Below are 23,036 nucleotides of genomic sequence, written 5' to 3' on the forward strand. Positions count from 1 at the left end.
TAACAAACCTGCACGCTATGCACATGTACCCTAGAACTTAAAGTATAATTAAAAAAAAAAAAATTGCAGCAGGAGGGTCAGGGAGAGATGTGGGAATATGTAAATCCTAGCACATTTTAAAGATGTGAACTGTGACTCCTGTATTGTAGGCATTTAATGTCTATTTGTTGAATGAATGAATGAATGAACAAACAGCATAATGCTTATAAACATTAAAATCTAGTAGTGTGTTATAATCCTGGCTACATATTTGGGGCATGAAAACCAAAAGAAAGGAAAGTACTAAGAGTCTTTAAATTTAGAAGAAAACCTGTAATTTCTGTTTGTATTTGCACATTTTCCTCATTAAAACTTAAAAACAAGAATATTCTAGAATGTTATTCACCAAGCATCTGACATTTTATAATGTTAATTCTACAGTTTATTTGTACAGTTATGGTTAAAATAAGAGACAAATAATAGAAATTCTGAAATCAATAAGAATGTTGTCCATTAGTTGGCAAAACAGAAAAATATGAAAAATATACGGAGTTAAGTTTGGGATTTTTTTTAAAAAAAGACTCTATTTCTTCTATACATGAGCCATTTATACTGAAATATCAAATTACACCTGTGGTATGCTGAAATCAACCCATACAACCCCTGAAATCTGATTGTGAATTTTTTAGGAAATGTATGAGCAATGCGTTAAAAACGTAATTATTAAAATATGATTTACGTAAACTTAGTTAATTTTAAAAGCTTAAAACAAATACTCAAAACTCATCACTTCTTAATATTTTAGTATATTATAATGTCAATGTTTTTGAGGTTCTTATTGTATCTGTATGGTGGCAATTACATATAATGATGTGCTACTGGGTAGCTCTTCACAGCTCCACATTGAGTGACATCACTTAGAAAGCTTGAAATCACACATAGTGAGAATATTTACACCACAGAAATAGGCAAACATTATAAACAGGGATTTCCCCTATACCTAGTGATTCAACTGTTTAACATTTACTGACGCCGTTAGTGATAGATAAACTGATGTTACCATCACTGCTACAGCATCTCTTGCTGAAAACCTCTAGTCTAAATCCCAGAAGCTAGGTTCTCCTTTCCATGAGGAATGATGAACCAAGGGTGGATACAGAGAGCAAAAGCTCGTTGTGGATTGCTTCTACACAAGAGAAAGAAGACCCAGCATTCAAGAACAATTTATTTAGTCACTTTGTGCTTTACCTTCCTTGAAATAATGGCGATATTTCCCTCTGATTTCCTTTTGTGAAACAACCCACTAAGTGTAAAACTATTGAAGGTGTCAACAAAGTTTGGAATATAGAAAATGTTTCAAAAATAAGAAAATTCTTTTTTCTCATGTCAAATTAGCAATGACTAAAAAAGAAAGACAGTAATATTAGAGTGGTGCAGTGAGAAAAGCACTTATATACAATGATAACGGGAATAGAAATTAGTAAATGTTTTTAAAGAAATGTGGCAACCTAAAACACTGTCTTATATTTAAATTTAACCTGAAGAAAGATTAATTTATGAAAATGGACTGTAAAGTATTATTTATAATAGAAAAAACTTTAATGAGTTTGCATATTTGTTTGCAAGAATATCATTTATAATTTTAAATACAATTTACAAAATAAATGGAAACTGAAACATGAAACTATATATGTATACAGAGTGACTATAAGTAAATTCAACTAAGCATTAGCAGTAGCTATTTTAGGGTATTTGGAACATGATTATTTTCTTTTCCTTTCACATGTCTGTAATTTCTATATTTTCTTAAAAGACAAAATTACTGATGATTACACTAAAAAAATCAAAGTTCTATTTTGATTTGTAAAGGATGTATATATGAATTGTGGCAAATTTCACAAAAACATGGCATACAACTGAAGCCAGCATTTATTAAATACCATTAAAGACTCTGGCATTGTGTTAAAGGATTTTTTGTTGGTTTGATATATAGCATATTCATTTATTTAGATCAAAATCACCAAATTTTCAATTTTCTTCTATTTTTGTTTTAGTATTCTTAAAATTTAACTTTTATTTTAAGTTCAGGGGTATATATGCAGATTTATTATATAGGTAAACTTGTGTCATAGGGTTTGTTGTACAGATTAACCAAATTTTCTTACAAATTATTTATTATCATCTTTGATCTAGGACCTTCTGGTATGTCAAAGCTTCTCATACATTTCTCAAATTAACATCTATTGAAATTCAGTATAATTAAACTATATCATGCACATAGGTTGAGAAAAATATATCAAAAATTAAATAACAGAGTGCTACAAATAAAGAAATTACTGCCTCAGATATATGTATTTCCAAATTAAACAAAGTTTTGAGAAATAGAGTTTGTAGAAAAGGAATAGATAAGATAGAGAAAGAGAAAAGGCAAAGCGGCAATAATTTAGTGTCTTTCTCTTATACTACTATATCAATATGTATAGACCAAGTGAAAGAAAGTTAGAGTATTAAAAATAGCCTTGTGTATTTCCTTTTGATATAAGAGAAGTTTGGTTATTATTAAATAATAGCCTAGTATTATATAGTGTTCAACAAATTACGTCATTTTAACTGTGCTTTTTATTTGAAAATATTTCATTGACAAAGATTAAATATATTCAAGGTGAACAACATGAAGATTTGATAAATGTATACATTGTATAATGATTACCACAATCAAATAAACTAATACATCCCATACTGTAAATTGGATCCCAAAAACTTGTTCGTCTTAGGTCTGAAAGATTTCAACTGTACTTTGACATCGAGATAATAATCAACAAGTATGTGGTATGTGACAGATTTACTTTTGTGACTCATAAGAGGAGAAATACCAAGTTTCAGGGAATCCTTGATATGTCAAATCTACTTAGGAAAAGATGGACACTGGTGTGAGTATCAGGCTTATCCCTACCCTTGGGAATCCATAGGGTCTAGAAACTCACAAATACTTAGTTGAAATGTGTCTTAAATGACTCACTTACCTGAAATTTTGACTTGAGACACCACTCCATCTCCTCCATCACTGTGTGCGCGAACCTCCACAACGTATTCTCCATCTCTGGGGATTGGGACTTCTATGGAGTGTTTGTGAGTTGAATACAGTTTGCCATCGTGCTGACCATCAGGTCTGTAGAGTACCTTATAAAATACAGAAATGTAAATATGCAGTAAAGTCATAATAATGAGCCAGTGCTCTAACACTAAAACCAGAATAAAAATGCTTACACTTTGATTAACAAAAAGTAATAAATTTAAAACAAGAGGAAAAAATTAATAAATTTAAAACTAGATGAAAAAAAATCATGCTAGTTTCAATTCACAATAGTTGATTTTTGCAAGTTTTTAGGATTATCCAAGGAGATGTGACTTAAGCATCTAAATTTTATTTTTTGAGATGACCCAATATAAAAATATAGAAAGAATATGCCTTTTTAACAGAAAAGCCCAAAATGAGAACTTTTTAAATATATTTAAATGGTCTGAAAATTGCTTCTTAATTTTTATTTCTACCATTTTCCACAAAATTTGGTATCCAGTGAAAAATGTGAAAGTGTGTGATATAAAGAATATAATTAAAATTAGCTTTTCTCCTTTTTGTTCATTTATAAATGGTAACTCAGTTGATCCAGGAGTTTGCTGGGTGCTGCGCAACCCTATCATAATCATTGCCAAACAAAAATAGTTGCATTCTCTCTCCTCCTTAAGCTCTGATTATTGTATTCTATCTTTAAATCATTCTATTTATCTTACACTTTTGACATAACATTTTGCTGAAATTCACTGAAGATAATCTTTTCCATTTCAAAATGTACCATGGCACTATGTCATCTGATTCTGCTCTACAACTATTGAATAGAATAAGAAAGCTGAATGGGGCGAGCCATGGTGGCTCATGCCTGTAATCCCAGCACTTTGGGAAGCTGAGGTAGGTGGATAATTTGGGGTCAGGAGTTCGAGACCAGCCTGTCCAACATGGCAAAAACCTGTCTCTACTAAAAATGCAAAAATTAGCTGGGTGTGGGTGTGGGCACTTGTAATCCCAGCTACTTGGGGGGCTGAGGCAGGAGAATCACTTGAACCCAGGAAGCGGAGGCTGAAATGAGCCAAGATTGCACCACTGCACTCCAGCCTGGGTGACAGAGTGGGCTTCCATCTCAAAAAAGGAAAAGAAACCCATCTTGGGTTTCTCGGAAAGAGCAAGAATTGCAAACATTAATCATCGCTATTTGTAAATACCTTATATCCTGTCACTGTAGATTCATTTGATAGTGCAACGACATGATCCCAGGTGATTATATAGCGTGAACCAGACCTTATTGAACTGATGATCCTTGGAGGCTGGCTAGGAGCTGTGAAAAGTAGTAATATGCAATCAATGGTCACCATATCCAATCTCAATTCTGCATACTCTATTGCATCAGGTATTATAATGCTGATGATAATGGTACTGACACCACCACCATCTAATTTTAACAAGTGTTCACAGTATGCCAGGCACTATGCTAAGCACTTTACATCCATGAGTCCATTTAATGTACCCCATGGCCCTGTGAGGTAGGTAATATGACTTTTATTCTCTCTCTTCTCATCGTGCTCTGCTTGGGTTTCTTTCTCCACTAGTCTTTCCAAATTGCAATTTGCAGGGTCATCCATCACCTCCAGTTGGCTAAATCTAATGTCACTTGTTTATTCTTTTCTAAATTTAACATTTTTGGAGCATTTCACAGAATTGACCATCTTCTTTCTTGAATCTCTCATTTTTTTCTTAAATTCAGATCTTAATAATTGGGTTTTCCTTCTACCTCATGGGCTGCTGCTTCCCATTATTCCTGCTTAGCTGGCTCCCTCTGTCAACTTGTAACTGTTGGATGACTTAGGGCATCACCTATGTACCCTTTTCTACTCTCTCTGAATCTTCCCTAAGTACTGACACTTAGGCCCATGGCTTTAAATATTCACAGTTCTGTCTCTAGCCCTAATCTCTCTTTCAACCTCTAGACACATGTGGCTAGAAGTCTCTCTGTCTAGGCAGATATCAGCCTATTTCTACTTGAGTCTCTAAAAGATTTCTCAAATGTAGCATAATCAAATGTAATACATTTTTCAAATGTAATATAATGTCACATATCCTCAAATCTTTCTCCAATGAGTCTTTGCCATTATCAGCAAATAGCACAACCAAACCCCCTAGTTTCTCAAGCAGAAATTCGGTATTTAGTGTCTCATCTCACTCATTGCCAACATCCAAATTGGCAGCAAGTTGTCAACTCTGCCTACAGAAAACTTTCCACTTCTATCTCCATTTTCACTTAGTGCTAGCCACTATCAATTCTCTCCTTGACTGCTGAAATACTCTCCTAATTGGCTTTTCTGCTTTCACTGTTAATCCATCACAATCTACTTTCTATCTAGAAGCCAGAATGATTTTTTATAAAACAACATCATAAATTAGATATCACTCTGTTTTAAAATCTTTCAATGGCTTCTTATCATGTTTAGAAAGAAATCAAACTCATCCCAAATACTTACAAGGTTCTCCATAATTGGGCCCCAGAACTCTTCCCCCTCCTTACTCAGAACCTATGCCCTGGCCCCAGCAGCCTTTCCACACCTAAAATATTTCAAGCGCTCTCCACCTTAAGGTTTTGTACTACTTAACGTGCAAAGAACCTTAAGACTCTGCCTACAGCTCTTCACATAGTGGGTGGTTCTTATCATTTATCACTCAAACCCTAGCTTAACTGGCATCTTCTCAAAGAGACCTTTCCTGGTCACCCCATCAGAATTTCACTTTCATGTAAGTAACTTTAATTTTGTCTATTTATAAATTTTATTGCCCTGTCATCTGCCATAATCCCACTTATTTATTTGTCAGAGTTTTTGTTTGTTTGTTTGAAGTTTCTGTCTCCTTTCATTAGCTTGTAAACCATGTGAGAAGAGCATCTTGGACTGGTTTGATCCCTTTTGTATCCTCGCCATCAAGAATAGTACTGAGCACACAGCATATTTTTGATAAATGAATAAATACATTAACAAACAGAAAAATAACAAAAAAGGAATGCTCCTTTTACAAATTAGAAAACTGAAGTTTAAATAGGTAATTTATCTATTGTCATACATTTAGCAAGTGGCAGAGACAGATCTCAAACACATGTCTTGACACCAAATTCTAGTTCTTGTCACTACATTCTGTCATCTCACTGGGAGAGTCTCTGTCCCAAAGTGAATTTCATAAATTTGCAAACTCTAGTGGTAATCACATCTTCAGATTCTTGAGACATTCCCTAGAGTCCTACATACAAATTCTCCTTTTTATTTATTCCACTTGGGTTCAAGAACAGAGATATCAAAATGAATACAGAGATTAGAATGACCAGAAAGTGAGCAGGGATAGGTGGTCTTGTATTATGAACCACCTAAAACATACAGTACTAGAACATACAGTAATAAGAGAGTAAGCATAATGCTACACATTTAACTTGCATTGCACTGTGTGATGACAGAGGTTTATAAATTAAAGCCTGTAAAAATAAGCAGAATTTTAATTTTCACATGCTGTTGATGTACTCCTATGAAAACAATGTTTAAATTAATAAATACAGGGTGAAGACAAGTTCATGGCACAAAATTTGAGAGGACAGCCTTTACAAAAGGGCAGTTCTCTCACTTTATTTCTATAATGAAATATTTAATGTATGAGGGTATTTTTCACATTTTTTCATCATCTACAATAACTCATGTTTTAAGGGAAATCTTGTGTGGCTATAAAGGATACCATTGAAAAATGTGCTCAGGTATCTAGGTAGGAAATTTCCTTCAAATGTATTCCATCATGATTGAATCAAGTGGTAGTTTTTGACAAGTCTAAAAACAAAACGTGAGACTCACGTGCTTTCTTGGTGAAAGTCTCAATCGTGTCACTTGGAGGTCCACACCCTGCACTATTGCAGGCCCCAACTTCTATAAAATACTGGGTGTCTGGCAGAAGGTTCTCCAGCCTGGCCGAGTACTCTTGGCTGGTGACTTGAACTCTGTTTGCAGCTTCTTCTTTGTCATGGGCAGCCCAGTACCGAATCTGCAAACGTATAGGATGAGTTATACTTTGCCATGAGTCTTCAGTTGTGAAAAGTTCTCTTCAACTAGTTCTGCTATCATTGGTGTTGACTGATCATCATATTTTCAAATCTTTTTTAATGATATCTACCCTTCTATCAGTTTTAGAATATAGTAGGGCACACAGGGCAGAAGTGATTAAATATGCCAAAAGCAAATCAAACTCTCACCTCATTGCCCAAAATAGTTTTACATTGACTAAAAAAGAATAAAAAAATAAAAATTAAAAAATCCCAAAAACTTTGAGAGCAGACTTATTTTCAAAATATAAAAGTGGTCTCCATTTGGAAGTATTTGTCACTATCATTTTTATCATGTATTTCCTGTTTTTCTTCTGTTTGCATGATTTCGAAATTGTTCTGAGCCATTCTTAAAGCAGCTGGAGAGGAATATAATTTTGCTGGATAAAAATAGTTATTATCTGACCTAGAACATGCTAAAGTAATACTTTCTTCTAGCTCCTTTCAGAAGTAAGTCTCTAATGTTATTTCCTTTGAACTTGTATAGAAGCTAGATATAAAAGAAATATATCTAATAATTGGATAAACTGTATAAATTATTTAACTGTAAAATAATTTTTTAAAAACATTATCAATTTTGTGATTAGAAATGATTACTTTTGTCAGATAATTACAGGATTCCTTTTCTCTTAAAAGTTTAAGAAAAGTTATGGATTATAATTTTCATTCTTTAAATAAAGGCTGTTTTTTGCATTCAAAATTTATGATTATATCTAAGGTATGAATAAAATATGTTATATCTAATATAAGAATACAAAGAAAAGGATTATTTGTAACTATTCTGATATTTTACATATTTTAAATGCCCAGTCTATAAAATAATAGGATTTTAATTTCACAATTAACTAAAATGCATAGATTAAAATGTCTAATAATAATATAATCCTGCACTTTTTATTTACATAAACATGTAAGGAACCATTATAAAATGCAACAGGATGGCTCAAATTCACTTGGCAAGAGTGAGGTTTATGTGTTGAATGAGCACATTTCTGAACATTCAGGAGTGGATGAATGCTTCCCTTTTCATCCCAGGCAGGGCAGCTTCAGAGACACATTTATACAAGTCCTCAAAGGTCTCAAGGGGTGGAGTACCAGTTGCCCACAGTGGTTGCCAACAAAACAAATAGCACCTTTGTATCTGAGCTCCCCCCTTTCCTGTTCACTCTGCCTTTTCCTCATACCTGCTTCCTAGGATCATATTGAAAACAATCAGTCAACAATAATAAACAACTTTTTTCCACATCTTTGTTTGAGGCTCTGTTTCAAAGAGATCCAGACCAAAATGGATATCTTCTCCAAAATAAGAAAACAAAGCACTTTCTAAATACCAGTTTCAGCTCACCATAATAATTTAACCTTTAAAAACATTTGAGTAGACTCTACAGGATTGTTCATCTTTTATGATGACTATGAAATCAGTCATCTGCATTAATCTCTAATTCAGCTGCTAAAGTTTTTGCATTCATTATTCCTGGTAGCCTATTTTACTTATTTTCATTAAATTAATTAAGTGAATATTTTACCCACTGGGTGAGCAAACTAAGTCTTTTGTGGATTCCTGGGCATGACCCCAAAGTTCCAAAATGCACTTGATAAGGAAGACTTCTTGTATTCTTCTAGCTTACCTACACTATAGAAAAACCACTGGGTATTAAGATTGAACGTGGGCAGCTCTTTAACCAAGTAAGAGAAAAAAACACTAAGTGACATAAACATTCTACTGAGATACACTTTAAAACCACAAGGGAAGAGATTGTCTTTAAATTCAGTTGCTCACAATTCTCATTTGAAATGTCAGGAAATGAACCTTGAGATGGTTTCAATCAGGCAGGAGTCAGGGCTTTCCAGCTTTATATTTTATGTTTTCAATGTGCTGCTTTCTTTCTGTATATCTTTATACACAGAAAAATATAGATCCATCATACATTTTCATGGGAAGTGCAATGGGGTATTAGTTTTCACCCTCATCTATCTTGTTAAACCATTGGCTTCTCCAATCATATTAAAATGGAAACAATAACCACATTATAGTCAGGCAAGATCCCCTCTCCCTGCCACCGGCCACATTTACAGGAGCATTTCCTGCAGAACAATAAATACTATGGATTTTCTCTTTTAAGTGTTCGTGCTTGTCTCTTTGATACTCAAGACCCTGTGTGAAAGGTTTAAAAGGATTTTAAGAAAGAACGAATGGAAGGAATAATTCTATGATTTACTTCCAGCAATTATAATCAACCATTCTCTGGAGAGGCAAGAACTAGATTAAAATCTGATTATGACAATTATTACTCAGACAAACACTTCTAATCCTCGAGCTCTTCATCTCTAAAATGGGGATAATTATAGTGTCTTTGTGTGGATTTAATAAAATGAGCTTAGTTAAGTGTTTAGCACAATAAGGACTCAAGAAGTGTTATCAGTCTTTTCATCATTAACATCATCATGATCATCTTCCTCATTGCCATCATCATCATCATCACCACCACCACCATCTTTGAATGCCCAATGACATAAACAGGGAAAATTATTAAATACAGGTTATTTAATATCTTTCACATAACAGTTCTATGAGGCAGTGGTTACTTTCTCACTTTATAGGTGAGGAAACTCAAAGTTCAAATCAATTTTCTACAAAATTCTTAAGTGACAGAGCTGAAATATAAACCCATATTTGCTCAGCAGCAAAGCGCATAAGTTTTTACTTAATGTGAAATTGGAAAAGGTCAGAAATCTGTGAAACCAACTCCTCATGGTACATACTTTTCCCTTGAAATTATCATTTGAGAAAATCTTATTTGATAAAGATTACTTTTTACTATGTGAAAATCCTTAATCAAGGTTTAGTTCCCAATTAAAAAAATATATTTAATTTAATTATTATCTGAATCATTGGTTCCACTATGTTGTTGCTTCCTACCTCTTATTTCCTTGTCCTCTTCTTCTTAAAAGTAAGCAAATAGTCAATATATAATTCTTGGCATTGACAAAGATAATATATAATTTTCCAGCATATTTTAAAGTAAAATATATCATATATTTGACATTTTGACTCAATGATATGGGTTATACATTAAATTATCCTTTTTTCAATTTTTATTAGTTAGAAATAAATAATATAAAAGAAGAAGAAATCCTATGCTCCAAAATTTTACTTTCCAAGTTCTACACATTGATGTCTTCTCCCAAAGGTACCTCAGGTGTATTTATTATAGGGGTTTGTAACATCTAGTGAATTTCTCTCTTTCCTACTCCTTTTCTACCAGCTATAAACATAATTGTCAGGTTATTAAGTTATGAATATTGGGTATTCTCAGTCTAATTATTCCCAGTCTATTCTTCTCTGTTCTGTAATAAATTCCGCTGAACCCCTGATAGATGATCAGAGGGTTCTTTAAGATCTTCCCAAATTATAATATATTGTGCCAATAAAAAAGCTTCCTGTTGGTCTGGGTGTGTCTGCTCAAAGACTTAAGTTTCTTTTACAGCTACATCTCAGAAACATGGCCTTGCAAAAGCCCAACTGTAACACTTTATTTAATCATACTTCATTATTCCTATCAGTATTCAATGAATATCTATTTAAAGCCTGCCTGGTGCCCAGCACTGTTCTTGCATGGCACTGAGAGTAGAACAATACTCTGCCCTCATGGAGCTAATATTCCATGGACAAGGGAGAAGGGAGGGTACTGGAGCCAAGAATGCAAGCTGGCTGGGGGAGTAGGGTGGGTGGAGAGGCAGCCCTAGACAGCACTCACTGAAAACAAAACAGAGGGGAGTCTGTGATGTGCGGCAATAAAGCACCGAAATTTGAATCAGACAACTCGAGTTTTACATACTGCTCTGACACTTTCTGTAAGTGACAACTGAGGCAAGTTGTCAAATCTCTTTGGTATCCATCTGCTCATCTGTAAAGGAAAAACCATGTTAATTCCTTCGAATTTTCACTTCTTGCACTTAAAAATGTGAGCTGATGATTTCACATTTCCTACATAGCTCAGTCTAAATTGCATTAGCATTGTATTAAAGACCCTAACTAATCTTTCTAGTTTTGATTTTCCAGTTTTTACTCCCTTGACTAAGACAAGTTTTCTCATTTGTGTCTGACTGATTCTTACTGGTTCTTTAAAATTAAGCTCGAGGGAAGTTTTATTTGGGTCATTTTGATTGTTACTTCATAGATAACATAAGATATATTTGGTATGTTTGTGATTGTTTATTTTGGAGGGACTTTTCAAAATGGACCTACTGACTCAAAGAGGATGACTATTTTCAGGATGCTTCCATAAATTACCAAAATGCTTTCCAAAAAATTTGAGATTCACCAGCTTTTTATGAGAATGTTTTCCCAAAAAGACCTTGGGTAATCATAAGTGTTATTACCATAGCTTTTATTTTGGCCAGTTATTTGCCAGGACTTAGGTTTCTTTACATCTCCCCTAGATAGTCTAGTTAGGAACCCCTGTTTTATTCTTAACAATTAACTTACATATGACCACAGTACTAGACACCGAGAATAAAGTATTAGTTGCCACATAAATTAATGGGACATTGAAACATACAACACATTTGAAAATGTATGCTCATATATTTATGAATAAATGTATTTAGTTTGATAAAAATTTAACATACCTGATAGCTTTCCACTATTTTTTCTAAAACATGTTCCCAATGAACAGATATCTCAGAAGATGATAAGACTTTTACACCTACTTCTGTTGGGGCTTCACTGGGAGCTGAAATTTTATGAGAATATTACATTATTAGTGAGATACTTACATTTAAGAAATTCGAATAGCATCATTTGCTATATGAATGATGTGATACCATATTTTAATTTTAATGTTTACAAAATAGCTTTAATAATTTCAAAGTGAAATAAGTGCAATTATTTTATTACCTCTTCCCATATTTTTCTAACGTTACTTTATTTTATGGTATTAGTGATACATGTGCACACATACTTTCATCTACATAAATGTTAATATAGACATCTACACATACACATACTCACACACACTTTACCAAATACAGGAAGCTTCATCAATTTCTATTACATCTGTGAACAAAATGATACTATTTTTTCAATTTCTCTCAACTGATATGCTTAAGAAAGCCTGTTGTTGCAAGTTAAAATTATAAATATTTAGCTATCAACTCTATATTATCAGAAATAGGAAATTTGGTATTATAGAAAACTGTCCAATATGATACATTTTCTCTTATTTGCTATTTGTGGGAACTAACTATAAACAGCAATATTATTAATAAAACTTCCCTTTTTATGTTCAAGCTAAGATCTTTTTTAAAAATGTAAGAGCCTTTGAAACAAGTTGTAACATCCACTGTTTCCTGGGCTCAAGAAAGCTTTTATATGTCTAATCTTCCAACTGGGCATCAAGTCAAATATGTATCAAAAAGGCCTCTGTTCAGGGAAAAAAAGTAACTTACATCCCTTATGAAATTTACACAAAGAAACCAATGAAGCCTTTAAGCAGGGGTGATCAATTTTTATTGTCTTTCATTAAAAAGCCATAATCCTATTTAATGTTTAAAAATGTTCTACACATGAACACAGTTGCCTTTCCAAAACAAGGTAAACGTGTAGCACTATGATTGATTTCTCAGCAGTGGAAGAAGAGATTAACACTTATACAAGTTTCAACACATGCAAGTTTTATGAGACTCATGAAATATTTAGGAAAGAAATATAATTAAATACAAATGGCCATGACTAAATAGATGACAAGCTATTGGCCTGAAAGCTTATTTTAGCATCAAGTAAAGCAGTAAAAAGGTGAGAAGGTAACTTGTAAAATGCTTAAGGCACTCATTTTATCTGTAAGATGTACTCATGTTCTTCAAATTATTAAAACTGAGTGAAGTTATTATATTTCTTTGTTGTTTTGTTTTGTTTTGTTTTTGAGATGGAGTTTCACTCTTTTGCCCAGGCTGGAGTGCAATGGTGCAATCTCGGCTCACCACAACCTCCACCTCCCCAGTTCAAGTGATTCTCCTGCCTCAGCCTCCCGAGTAGCTGGGATTACAGGTATGTGCCACCACACTCGGCTAATTTTGTATTTTTAGTAGAGATGGGGGTTTCTCCATGTTGGTCAGGCGGTCTCAAACCCCTGACCTAAGGTGATCGGCCCACCTTGACCTCCTAAAGTGCTGGGATTACAGGCGTGAGCCACCACACCCAGCCAAGTTATCATATTTCTGCTGAATAAGCACAAGCATAAAGAATATAAATTTGTCATCAGGACTTTTCCACTGTTTGATAATAAACAAATTATTTCTACATTTTATTATTTTGACATATTTGGTTGTGCTAAAAGTAAAAAAAAATCACACATACACACACACACACATATATTAACATACACATGTTTTTGTATGCAGTAAAAAATACAGTAAAAAGTATATATATGCTTTTAAATATATACCTATATACTTATATATACACATACATTTATATATATGAATGACTGCCTTTTATATTAAATAAATTTTATTATGTATATTTAAGATATATGACATGGTATTATGAGATACATATATAGAATAAAATGGCATTTAAGAAAAGTAGGCCGGGCGCGGTGGCTCAAGCCTGTAATCCCAGCACTTTGGGAGGCCGAGACGGGTGGATCACGAGGTCAGGAGATCGAGACCATCCTGAGCTACACGGTGAAACCCCGTCTCTACTAAAAAATACAAAAACTAGCCGGGCGAGATGGCGGGCGCCTGTAGTCCCAGCTACTCGGGAGGCTGAGGCAGGAGAATGGCGTAAACCCGGGAGGCGGAGCTTGCAGTGAGCCGAGATCGCGCCACTGCACTCCAGCCTGGGCAACAGAGCTAGACTCCATCTCCAAAAAAAAAAAAAAAAAAAAAGAAAAGTAAAGATCATAGGATGATTTAATTATATATTACACTTTTAACAAATACTAAAACTAATAATTCTGTGACTGATGAATATATGCGAGAATTTCTGTTGAGGTATAAGGCATGGCTAAACGTCTATTTTGGAGTAAAAACAATGGAAGTTGGGTGAACCAATAGAGCCCATTTCCTCTAATGATAGTGGAGTACCTCACACACCTTTAGTTTTCAAGCTCTTCTACTTGTGCTTCTCACACATGCAAAGAGAAACTTGACCAAGGGTAAATGTATCATTGCCAAAGACCAGAAGGCAGTGACATCTCTATTTGCTTTTCTAGCCATTAATTATTTACACAGTGCACATTAGTAAAGAAAGGTATTATTTTTAACAAGAAAAACAAAAGTATAGCAGCTTAAACAGAAATCAGAGAAAATAATGTAATTATGCTCAATCTAAAACTGTATGTCATTTGTATAATTATATAAAGTCCTCTATGGCCATGCTTAGTTAAGTTAAAGTTTCTAGAAAAACAAGAAGAGCTGGTATTAGTATAGTTTATTTCCCCAAATGCCCTACAGGACAAATTTTTCCCCTTTCAAGAAAACAATTTCAACTGACTGACCCCTTTTTCATATAATTACATCTAGATTCCCTTTAACAAAATTTGTGTTCTCTACTGTAATAAAAAGTTACCTAAATGCTATAATTACGCATATTTTTAGGTTAGAAGTTTGGGCCATTTTACAAATAATGTATACGTTATAGAATTTTTAAGTTGTAAACTTTATGAATATGTAGACATATTGAGGTTCTGTTCAAGTATGGAGAACTACAAAATTATAATCAAGAGCCCAAAAATGGAAGTCAAAGCCAATTATTTTAATGGAGATTTCCTAATACCATGGGCATTATCTAAATGATGAAAAAGACTCTAGCAGCATGCTCATCATTTAGATGAAGAGGCTGATGTTTAATCTGGTTCAAAATAGTACTCATTTGCTAAATGCATAATGCTATAAAAAGGCCTTACTAAATAAGGCCTGAAAGGAAACAAACTAAATGCCTACTAGAGAATTATGTTTTTCCTCCCTCCTCATGTAAGAAGGTCTTTCTTTTACCTACCGTCTTGTGCTGAATTAATGACTGCTACTAGGCTGTAAGGTCCATCTCCTTTGTTGTTGAAGGCCTTAACTTTAACTTGAAACGCAGTGGAAGGGCTCATGGTTTCGTCTTTATGTACATATCGGCCAGTGTCAGGATTAGTAACTGTGACTTTTTTCCATTCTTCTCCATCAAATGGCTTAAATGCCACGATGTAACCAAAATTGTTGCCATAGTGGTATTCTCTTGACAACGGCTAAATAGAAATTAAAATATTGGGTAGGTTTTAGTAATACGGGTAGCAGGGAGGAAATCCTATGGGGATAATGACACACATGGAGGCATGCTCTTTGTAGAAACATATTCAGTTCATATATTAGTGCTGGTTCCAAAAGTCAGAGGAAACATACTCAAACATGGAATGACCTTATTTAACAAATGGTAGCCTTGCTACTCCTAGAACACCTCAGGGGCCTCCCACTCCGGATCTTTTTCCTTTCAATTCCTTCTGCCTAGAATGTTCTCCTAGATGTTATGTGACTCCTCCCACCCAACCCCTTCCTCACTTTCCCGAGGTAAAAATCACTTACTTGAGGATGTTTTCTCTGACTACAGTTCCCGCCACTGCAAGATTCCAACACAATACTCCATGCCCCACACCCTACCTATTGTTTTTCTTTAACCCTAACAAAATCTATACATTTTACTTATTTATCTACTTTATTGTCTCTCTCAACTATAGAATACATGTTTTGTGAAGGCAGAGTTTTTGTCAGTTTTATTTTCCTCTGTATCCCTAGCACCTAGAACAGGGCTTCAAGTAATATGTATTTAAGGGATGAGCAAATGAATTTCATTAGAATTGAAAGGCAGTGGTAAGAGAGTTATATAAGACTCTAGCCTAGAATATCTACCTTGTGATCGAAAAGAAACTGGTAAGAGGAATGAATACATGTAGGTTGCGAGGAAGGGACAATATTGCACTCGTTTGTAGGAGGATGGTTTTGGGTTTCTATCTCCAATTCTAAAGCAAGTGCTTGGTTTTTCACTATTTTCTCAGGGTTTCTTATTATCACCCATGTCAACTGCCTTATACAGAAGTCTATGTCAGCCCTAATCACCTATTATTAATAAATATTGACTTACAGTTAATTCTAGTGAGTACTCATCAGTTAGCCTTTATTAGCAATTAAGGTAAATGTGCACATTGTATATTTACTTTTTTTTTTTTTTTAACCAGAAAATCAAATTTAAGATGTATTGAGGCAAAACCTTGAAGTAAATATAACACTACTGTTTGGACATACTTATAGTAAATAGGAAGAGATAGAAATGTGTAAAGGTCAAATGGTAGAAGCTGTATGTGGTTGAGCAATACATTAATAGGTATGTGATTTTAGATTATTAGATAATATAGCCTAACATTTCTACAATAGTTTAAACATTTTTCTTATTGATAGTTCTCTACTTAGTTTTTGGAATTCAGGAAATAACAGAATCAGCTATGAAACTTTCAAAAATAACAACTCTCGGGCTCTATCTCCAGAAACTTGAATTTGAATCTTTGGAGGAGAATTTCCAATAATGAATTTTTTTATAAGGCCCATCTTATTCTGTAGCAGGTATCCACAGAATTTATAAAAATCAAGCCACAAGAGAAAAAGCAAAATGTCCTAATTTTTATAATATTTGCATTTTTTGGACATTTCATTGGCAGTAAAACTTAGAAATAAATATTTTAAGATTCAGATTAGCAAATGGGTTTGTTTTTTTTTTTTACTAAATCTTGCTTTAAAATGTGATTTAAATGCTGAGTATAAAAATGACTACAAAGCACACAGTGAGTCAAGTTTTGCTAGACATTCACTTATTAAATAAATCCATTTGACTCATGCAAAAAATAAAACCTGTCATTTTTTCCACAGTCTTCAAAATCCTTTGGAGCCTAAATTGTGCTCTTTGACTATCCTCAGTGATTCAACACTAAGCATATTTAATGAATAAATGAATCTGTATAAACCATGCTATATGGATAAATGCCAGGTGTCTAAGTCAGACAATTTTGTCCTATCACAGCTTTTCCGACCCCTCCCAATATCTTTCCTATTTCAAAAATCCAGCTAAGATGTATTGTTTTCTAGAGATTATAGTCTCTGATATAGAACTCTCCTTTGACTCATGAAACTGTAATAAAATCCTTTGGATACCTCAGTAACTAGTCCCATGGGTGACTTCTGAGACTGACCTATCATGCTAGATTACACCAGTGATCAAAGTAAGCCTCAAGTGAGGAGGCCGACTCCAGTTTCAAAACTTTGTTTGATACAAAGTTTGTAAATGGAAGCTTTGGAATTTAGAATGTCCAGAGACAATGTTTAAAATTACAATTAGATTACCAGACTACAGTGATCAAAGTATCACTGGAATCAGACAGCTGAATGCTTAATCACCTAGGCTAACAGATCTCTTAGCATCCAGGGTTCATTCTTGCATAGGAACTACACACTAAGCCACAGGAAGCCAGATAAAACCTGATATGCATTTATGAAAAAAATAGTAATATATTCTTGCTTGTGCAGTAGACATTCACTTTCATCTCAATTTATTTCAGGATACAAAATGGGGTGGAAGTTACATATAGATAGAGCAACCTATAATATGTGCAACTCATCAATACTTACTGCCCATGTTATGGTCAGCTCTCTGTTTCTTCCACCTCCACCTCCTACATCTGAAGGAGCCACATTTGGTGCTGAAACAAAAAAACAAATATATGCAAAACAACAAAGAAAATAGGGCTTATATTTTTTCCCTGGTGTTAGAATTCGTATTCACCACAGAAACCAAAAATGTTTTTCTTTTACTAGGAAAAACACACTGGACAAATGATCCACCCAATTATAATAACAATGGCTCACAGTAGTTGTAATAATCAGTTTTTCTGCCAACATAAAAATTGATTTGGTGCCATAGGAAGTGTGCCCATTTCTCTCAGCAAAGGATAGTGAAGCAAATTTGCCTCCCCATCTTTTTCTTCTTTCTGTCCTTTCAGTTGATATGATTTTGAAAGATTACATAGACTGTTGGAAAAAGATTTTGCCACTTTTACTTTGGAACCCTACGAACTTCTAATAACTTACTGTTGTGTTAGTTTCATGCTTCATTCTACAAATAAATGTTAAGAAACCATTCATTTGTATTGGAAAATGTTTCCCCAAATATCTAAAAATATTAGAAATCTAATATCATCTCTCATGCTCTCACTTTCAGTTCCTCAATTTTTTCTGAAGCTGTACCATCAGTGACTCCAAAGTACTCCCTCCCCCATTCTCTTACATCATCTTGTAGTTTCAGTTTCCCTGCTAGAAAGACCCTTTGTAGTCTCTGATCTTAAAAATCTTTCTGTCATACGGCTGTCTTCTTAATCCCCAAGCCATCACATCCTTTTCTGCCACTGAACTGCATGGAAGAACTGATATATGGCTATTCTTCTTTGTACTTTACTCCATAATCACTTTTTAACAACCCACAATATATCCAATATAGGAGTTAAGAAGAAATCACTTAGGCAGAAAGTAAGGGTATGGGAGTCCTTGGTAAGGCTTTGCTTTTTAATGAAAAGCAGCCCCAGATGATTTTCTAAGAAAGAGAAACCTGTAAAGTCAAGCTGCAGACATAGACAAGCAAGCTGGGAGCTTGCAGGGGTGAATGCCGGCAGGAACTATAGACTACACATGTTCAAGATGGCGGCTCCATCTTCCCTTTCCTTTGTCAGCCACATGTACAGTAAGAAGCAGAAAGATGACACCAATCAACTGGAAAGCCTATTTGCATAACAAGATTAGAGTGCGGTGACCAGCCTTCCCCACGCACTATGTAAACTTAATACCTGATCAAACCAATCTGTGAGCCCTATGTAAATCAGACACCACCTCCTCAAACCTGACTATAAAATCCAGTGCATTCAATGCCAGCCAGTCTTTTCTACTTGGGGACTCCTCTCCCTCTACAGAAAGAGAGCTGTTTCTCATTCATTTCTCTTCTGCCTATTAAACCTCCACTCCTAAACTTGTGTGTGTCCACGTCCTAAGTTTTCCTGGTGTGAGATGATGAATCCCAGGGTATATACCCCAGACAATGTAGCCATTTCATATTGGGGACCTCATCCAGGATATCAGGGTACAACATTAATTAAATCAGTGAGTAGAGGAGCAGACTCCAACTCTGTCCTTTCATTCTGAGGCTATTGGCCTCCATTTAAGAACCAAATTAAACCAAATAGTAGACCCCCTTCAGCCATAAACAAGCGTGGCTGGCAGCCATATAAGACTTGGGGGACAGGCTTACTAGGGAGAACATAGAGAATTCCCAAGTACCCATGGGTTGCTTGGCATATTGGCCATGTTTGAACTAGCTTCCTTTCATGGAGGACTTAGCTGTCATGTGGGGCTGGAAGAAGTCCTGGGGCAACTGAGGATTTCTGGAGGGGGCTACCCCTGGTGTTATCCAAAGACTATTGGACTGACCCCAGCCTCTGATCCCCCGATGGGCTGTCGACCACAAGATCTCCAACTTTCCTATCGTTATTTCCTTCTTTCCTGTTGGCACTGTCATAAATCTTATCCTCTCTGTGTATGCAATGTGTGGGAAGTTTTAGGGTTCAGGGAAGGAATCCTGTTTGGCAAGATCAGAGAATGTCATAGTAACTGGGGATATAGCTCAAGGGAAGGTGTTTTTGTGATGTTTTAGGAACCGAGGGTACCCCCAGTGAGCATCTCTCTCTGCCCTTGTTCTAGAGAGCACATGGCATTTCAATGTCTCTCTCTGCCCTTGGTCTGAAGAGCACATGGCATGTCAAGGTCACTCTGCCCTTGGTCTGGAGAGCTCATGACATCTCAAAGTCAACAGCACCACCTAGTGGAATAGGAATCCTCTCCATGAGGCACGTTGTCCTTTACCAAAACACTCTAGCTTCCCAATTCTCTCCCCTTTCTATGCCTCTCTACTAGAAACCAGGCTTTATGCTGTTTCTGTGAATGGGAAAACTCTGCCTTCAGCAATTAGGAGTACAATGTCCTCCAGAATCAAATTTTAGTCTCAGTACTGTCCAATCTTCAGGAAAATAGCCATTTGGTCCCTATGTTCTTTTAAGACACTTATTCTGCTCCAATTAGAATGGTACTTAATTAGTAAGGGGATTTTAAGTCCAGAAGTTAACTGGAATCATTCTCTAAGGGTAAACACTTTAGCATGGGCCATGGGCAGGATATAGAGCTCAAACCAGCACACTTCCTCCATTAAGGAGGCAAGCGTAACAATTGCCCAAATGCAACTGTTACATAGTCTCTGGCAAGATCCATTTTTCAGGGAGCCCCACAGGCCAGGCAAGTCTAGGAAGTCAAAGGGAAATCACAGGCAGAGGACTAGAGTTGCATGGGTGAGAATGACTAAAACCCACCACTTAGTTCGTCTGGTTCCATGGCTGGGGAAGTCACACCTGGAACCATGCGCAGCACATTTAACAAGGTGCCAGGATGCCAGGAACCATGGAGAGAAAACAGCAGAGGGGACACCCTCACTGTCTTTCTCCCCATGCTGGGTCACATCAAAAGGAAGGAGTCTAAAGGGATGCCTTTTTTTCCTTCTCTTTATCGTCTAAGGCCTGAACTCCTCTGGAGTGCATTCTGAAGCACTGGGACTCCTTTGACCCTGAGACTTTCAAGGAAAAAGTGGCTCATTTTATTTTGCACAAGGGCATGGCCTACTTACTAGACCTTTGCGTGTGTCACAAAATCAACCTAGCCCTTTTAGCAATCATATCAGGCAGGCCCAAAGGGAATGATTCCCTAAGACTAGAAAAGCAACTTCCAAAGGAGCCATCTGAGAATCCCCCTTATTTGGGGTCACCTCAAGTTCCCTTCTCATTGCAGAATCTCAGGCAAATAAGGAAGACTTAGGCCAATTTTCTGATGATCCTGGTAGGTATATAGAACCCTTCCAAAATTTAACTCAGGTGTTTCACCACACACGGAGAGATGTTATGCTGCTCTGAAGCCAAGTCTTAACCGCAGCTGAAAAGCAGGCAGCCCTGCAGGCAGCAGACAATTTTGGAGATGAACTACATGTCTCCTGTGGAAATTAAAAAGGAAAAAAGGAGGCAAGGAAGGCAAAGAAATAATGGAAACACCATCCTCAATAGGAAAGGAAGCAGTTCCTCTAAAAATACCCCTAATTGGAACACCAGTGATGCCACAGATGAATGGAAAAGGAAACACCATTTAATGTACATATTGGAGGGCCTATGAAGAGTGAGGGCAAAATCTGTTAATTACTCTGTACTTTCCAAGATAGACCAAAAACTAGATGAGAATCCTGCAGCCTTTGTGGAAAGACTGAGAGGCACTCATAAAACATACCTCTTTATCCCATGAATCAGTTGAGGACAGCACATACTAAGGGACAAGTTTATTAAAAAGGCAGCTCCCAATATTAGAAGGAAAATACAGAAGAAGGCTATAGCACTAGATAGCATCTTGGAGAACCTCCTAAGGGTGACCACTTTGGTGTTTTATGATAGGGACCAGGAGGAGGAGGTCCAGGAGAAAGGAAGCAAAAGAGAAGGACAGAGGCACTAATAGCTGCTCTGCAGAGATACAAAGCCAGGAATCCCTGAGGTACATTTCCTTGTTTCTATCGGTGCAGCAAGTGAGGGCACTTTAAGAGTGCCCAGGCAGCAAGAGAAAAACCACCTCAACCTTGTCTAGCCTGTGGCAGGAACCACTGGAAATTGGACTGCCCCCAGAGATGAAGGTCACTGGGTTCCAAACCAGCCTCACAGATGGTCCAACAGGATTAATGGGTCCTGGAGCTCCAGTAGCTCAAACTGACATACAGCACAGGAGCCCTGGATGATTCTGGAAACTGGAGGAAGGTAGATCTCTTTCTGAACAGTAGAGCCAGTCTCTCTCTCTCTTCTCCTCTCTAATCCAGGCCTCCCATCTTTCTGTAGCATGACCATGAGGCACATCTCAGGAAGAACTCTAATTCAATATTTTTCACAACCCCTTAGGTTGCAGATGGGGAAACCTATTATTTACACATGCCTTTTTAATCCTGCCAAAAAGTCCCACTCCTTTATTAGGTAGAGATATTTTACTAGCATGCAGACCAGCATCCTTACAGGTGACAAACTCTATGTAAATCAGGCACCACCTCCTCAAACCTGACTATAAAATTCGGCATATTCACTGCCAGCTAGTCTTTGCTGCTCAGGGACCCCTCTCTATATATAGAGAGAAAACTGTTTCTCTTTCGCTTCTCTTCTGTCTATTAAACCTCTGCTTCTAAACTCGTGTGTGTCAATGTCCTAAATTTTCCTGGTGCGAGAAGACAAAACGTAGGGTATATACCCCAGGTGATATATGTAGAGGACTATCGGCTTTTACAACAGAGCAGGCCATTCCCCCATTAACATTATAGTCCCGCTCTTGCAAACGAAGCTGGGCATTCCTCCTCTGCAAACAGGGAGGACAAAGGAGCCTACAAGACTGGCCTCAGTTGCAAATAGCAGACCCTGGGGGCTTGTTTATATGTAAACATCTTGGAAATTCAGAAAGTCAGGGAAAGATCAGAGAAACAACAATGTGTCTGGCGACTTGCTAACATTCCACAAACGACGGTATAAAATAAAGCAGAGAGTGTCGTTCAGGGCAGGGCGGCTGCCATGTTTGCCTTGTCTTGTGTTGTCTTGTGTGTTCATTCCTTTGTTCAGGAAACACGCGGACCCCAACATCTGGCGCAGGGAGCAGGGTCCGTGGCTCCACGACAGCAAGGAACGGGAGGGGGAACACCCCGGGCAGGCACGGAAAGACCACGGGCAGGTAAATAAATAAGAAGGGGGA

At 36.2% G+C, this 23,036-nt stretch overlaps 1 protein-coding gene across 2 annotated transcripts in view; it reads right to left on the bottom strand.

Moving 5' to 3' along the window:
- The window catches only part of CNTN1 (contactin 1), a 409,794-nt gene that overhangs the window by 34,381 nt on the left and 352,377 nt on the right, over positions 1-23,036 (bottom strand). For both annotated transcript variants that reach the window (XM_011936103.1, XM_011936102.1), the window contains exons 18-23: positions 17,817-17,887; positions 15,157-15,391; positions 11,787-11,890; positions 6,910-7,096; positions 4,258-4,370; positions 3,003-3,159 (exon numbers count right to left, since the gene is read on the bottom strand). In XM_011936103.1, coding sequence (XP_011791493.1) covers positions 3,003-3,159; positions 4,258-4,370; positions 6,910-7,096; positions 11,787-11,890; positions 15,157-15,391; positions 17,817-17,887 — 867 coding nt within the window. The remainder of the gene's footprint in view (positions 1-3,002; positions 3,160-4,257; positions 4,371-6,909; positions 7,097-11,786; positions 11,891-15,156; positions 15,392-17,816; positions 17,888-23,036) is intronic.

The sequence above is a fragment of the Colobus angolensis genome, unplaced genomic scaffold (genome assembly GCF_000951035.1).
Source record: "Colobus angolensis palliatus isolate OR3802 unplaced genomic scaffold, Cang.pa_1.0 Scaffold150, whole genome shotgun sequence".
Lineage (NCBI taxonomy): Eukaryota > Metazoa > Chordata > Mammalia > Primates > Cercopithecidae > Colobus > Colobus angolensis.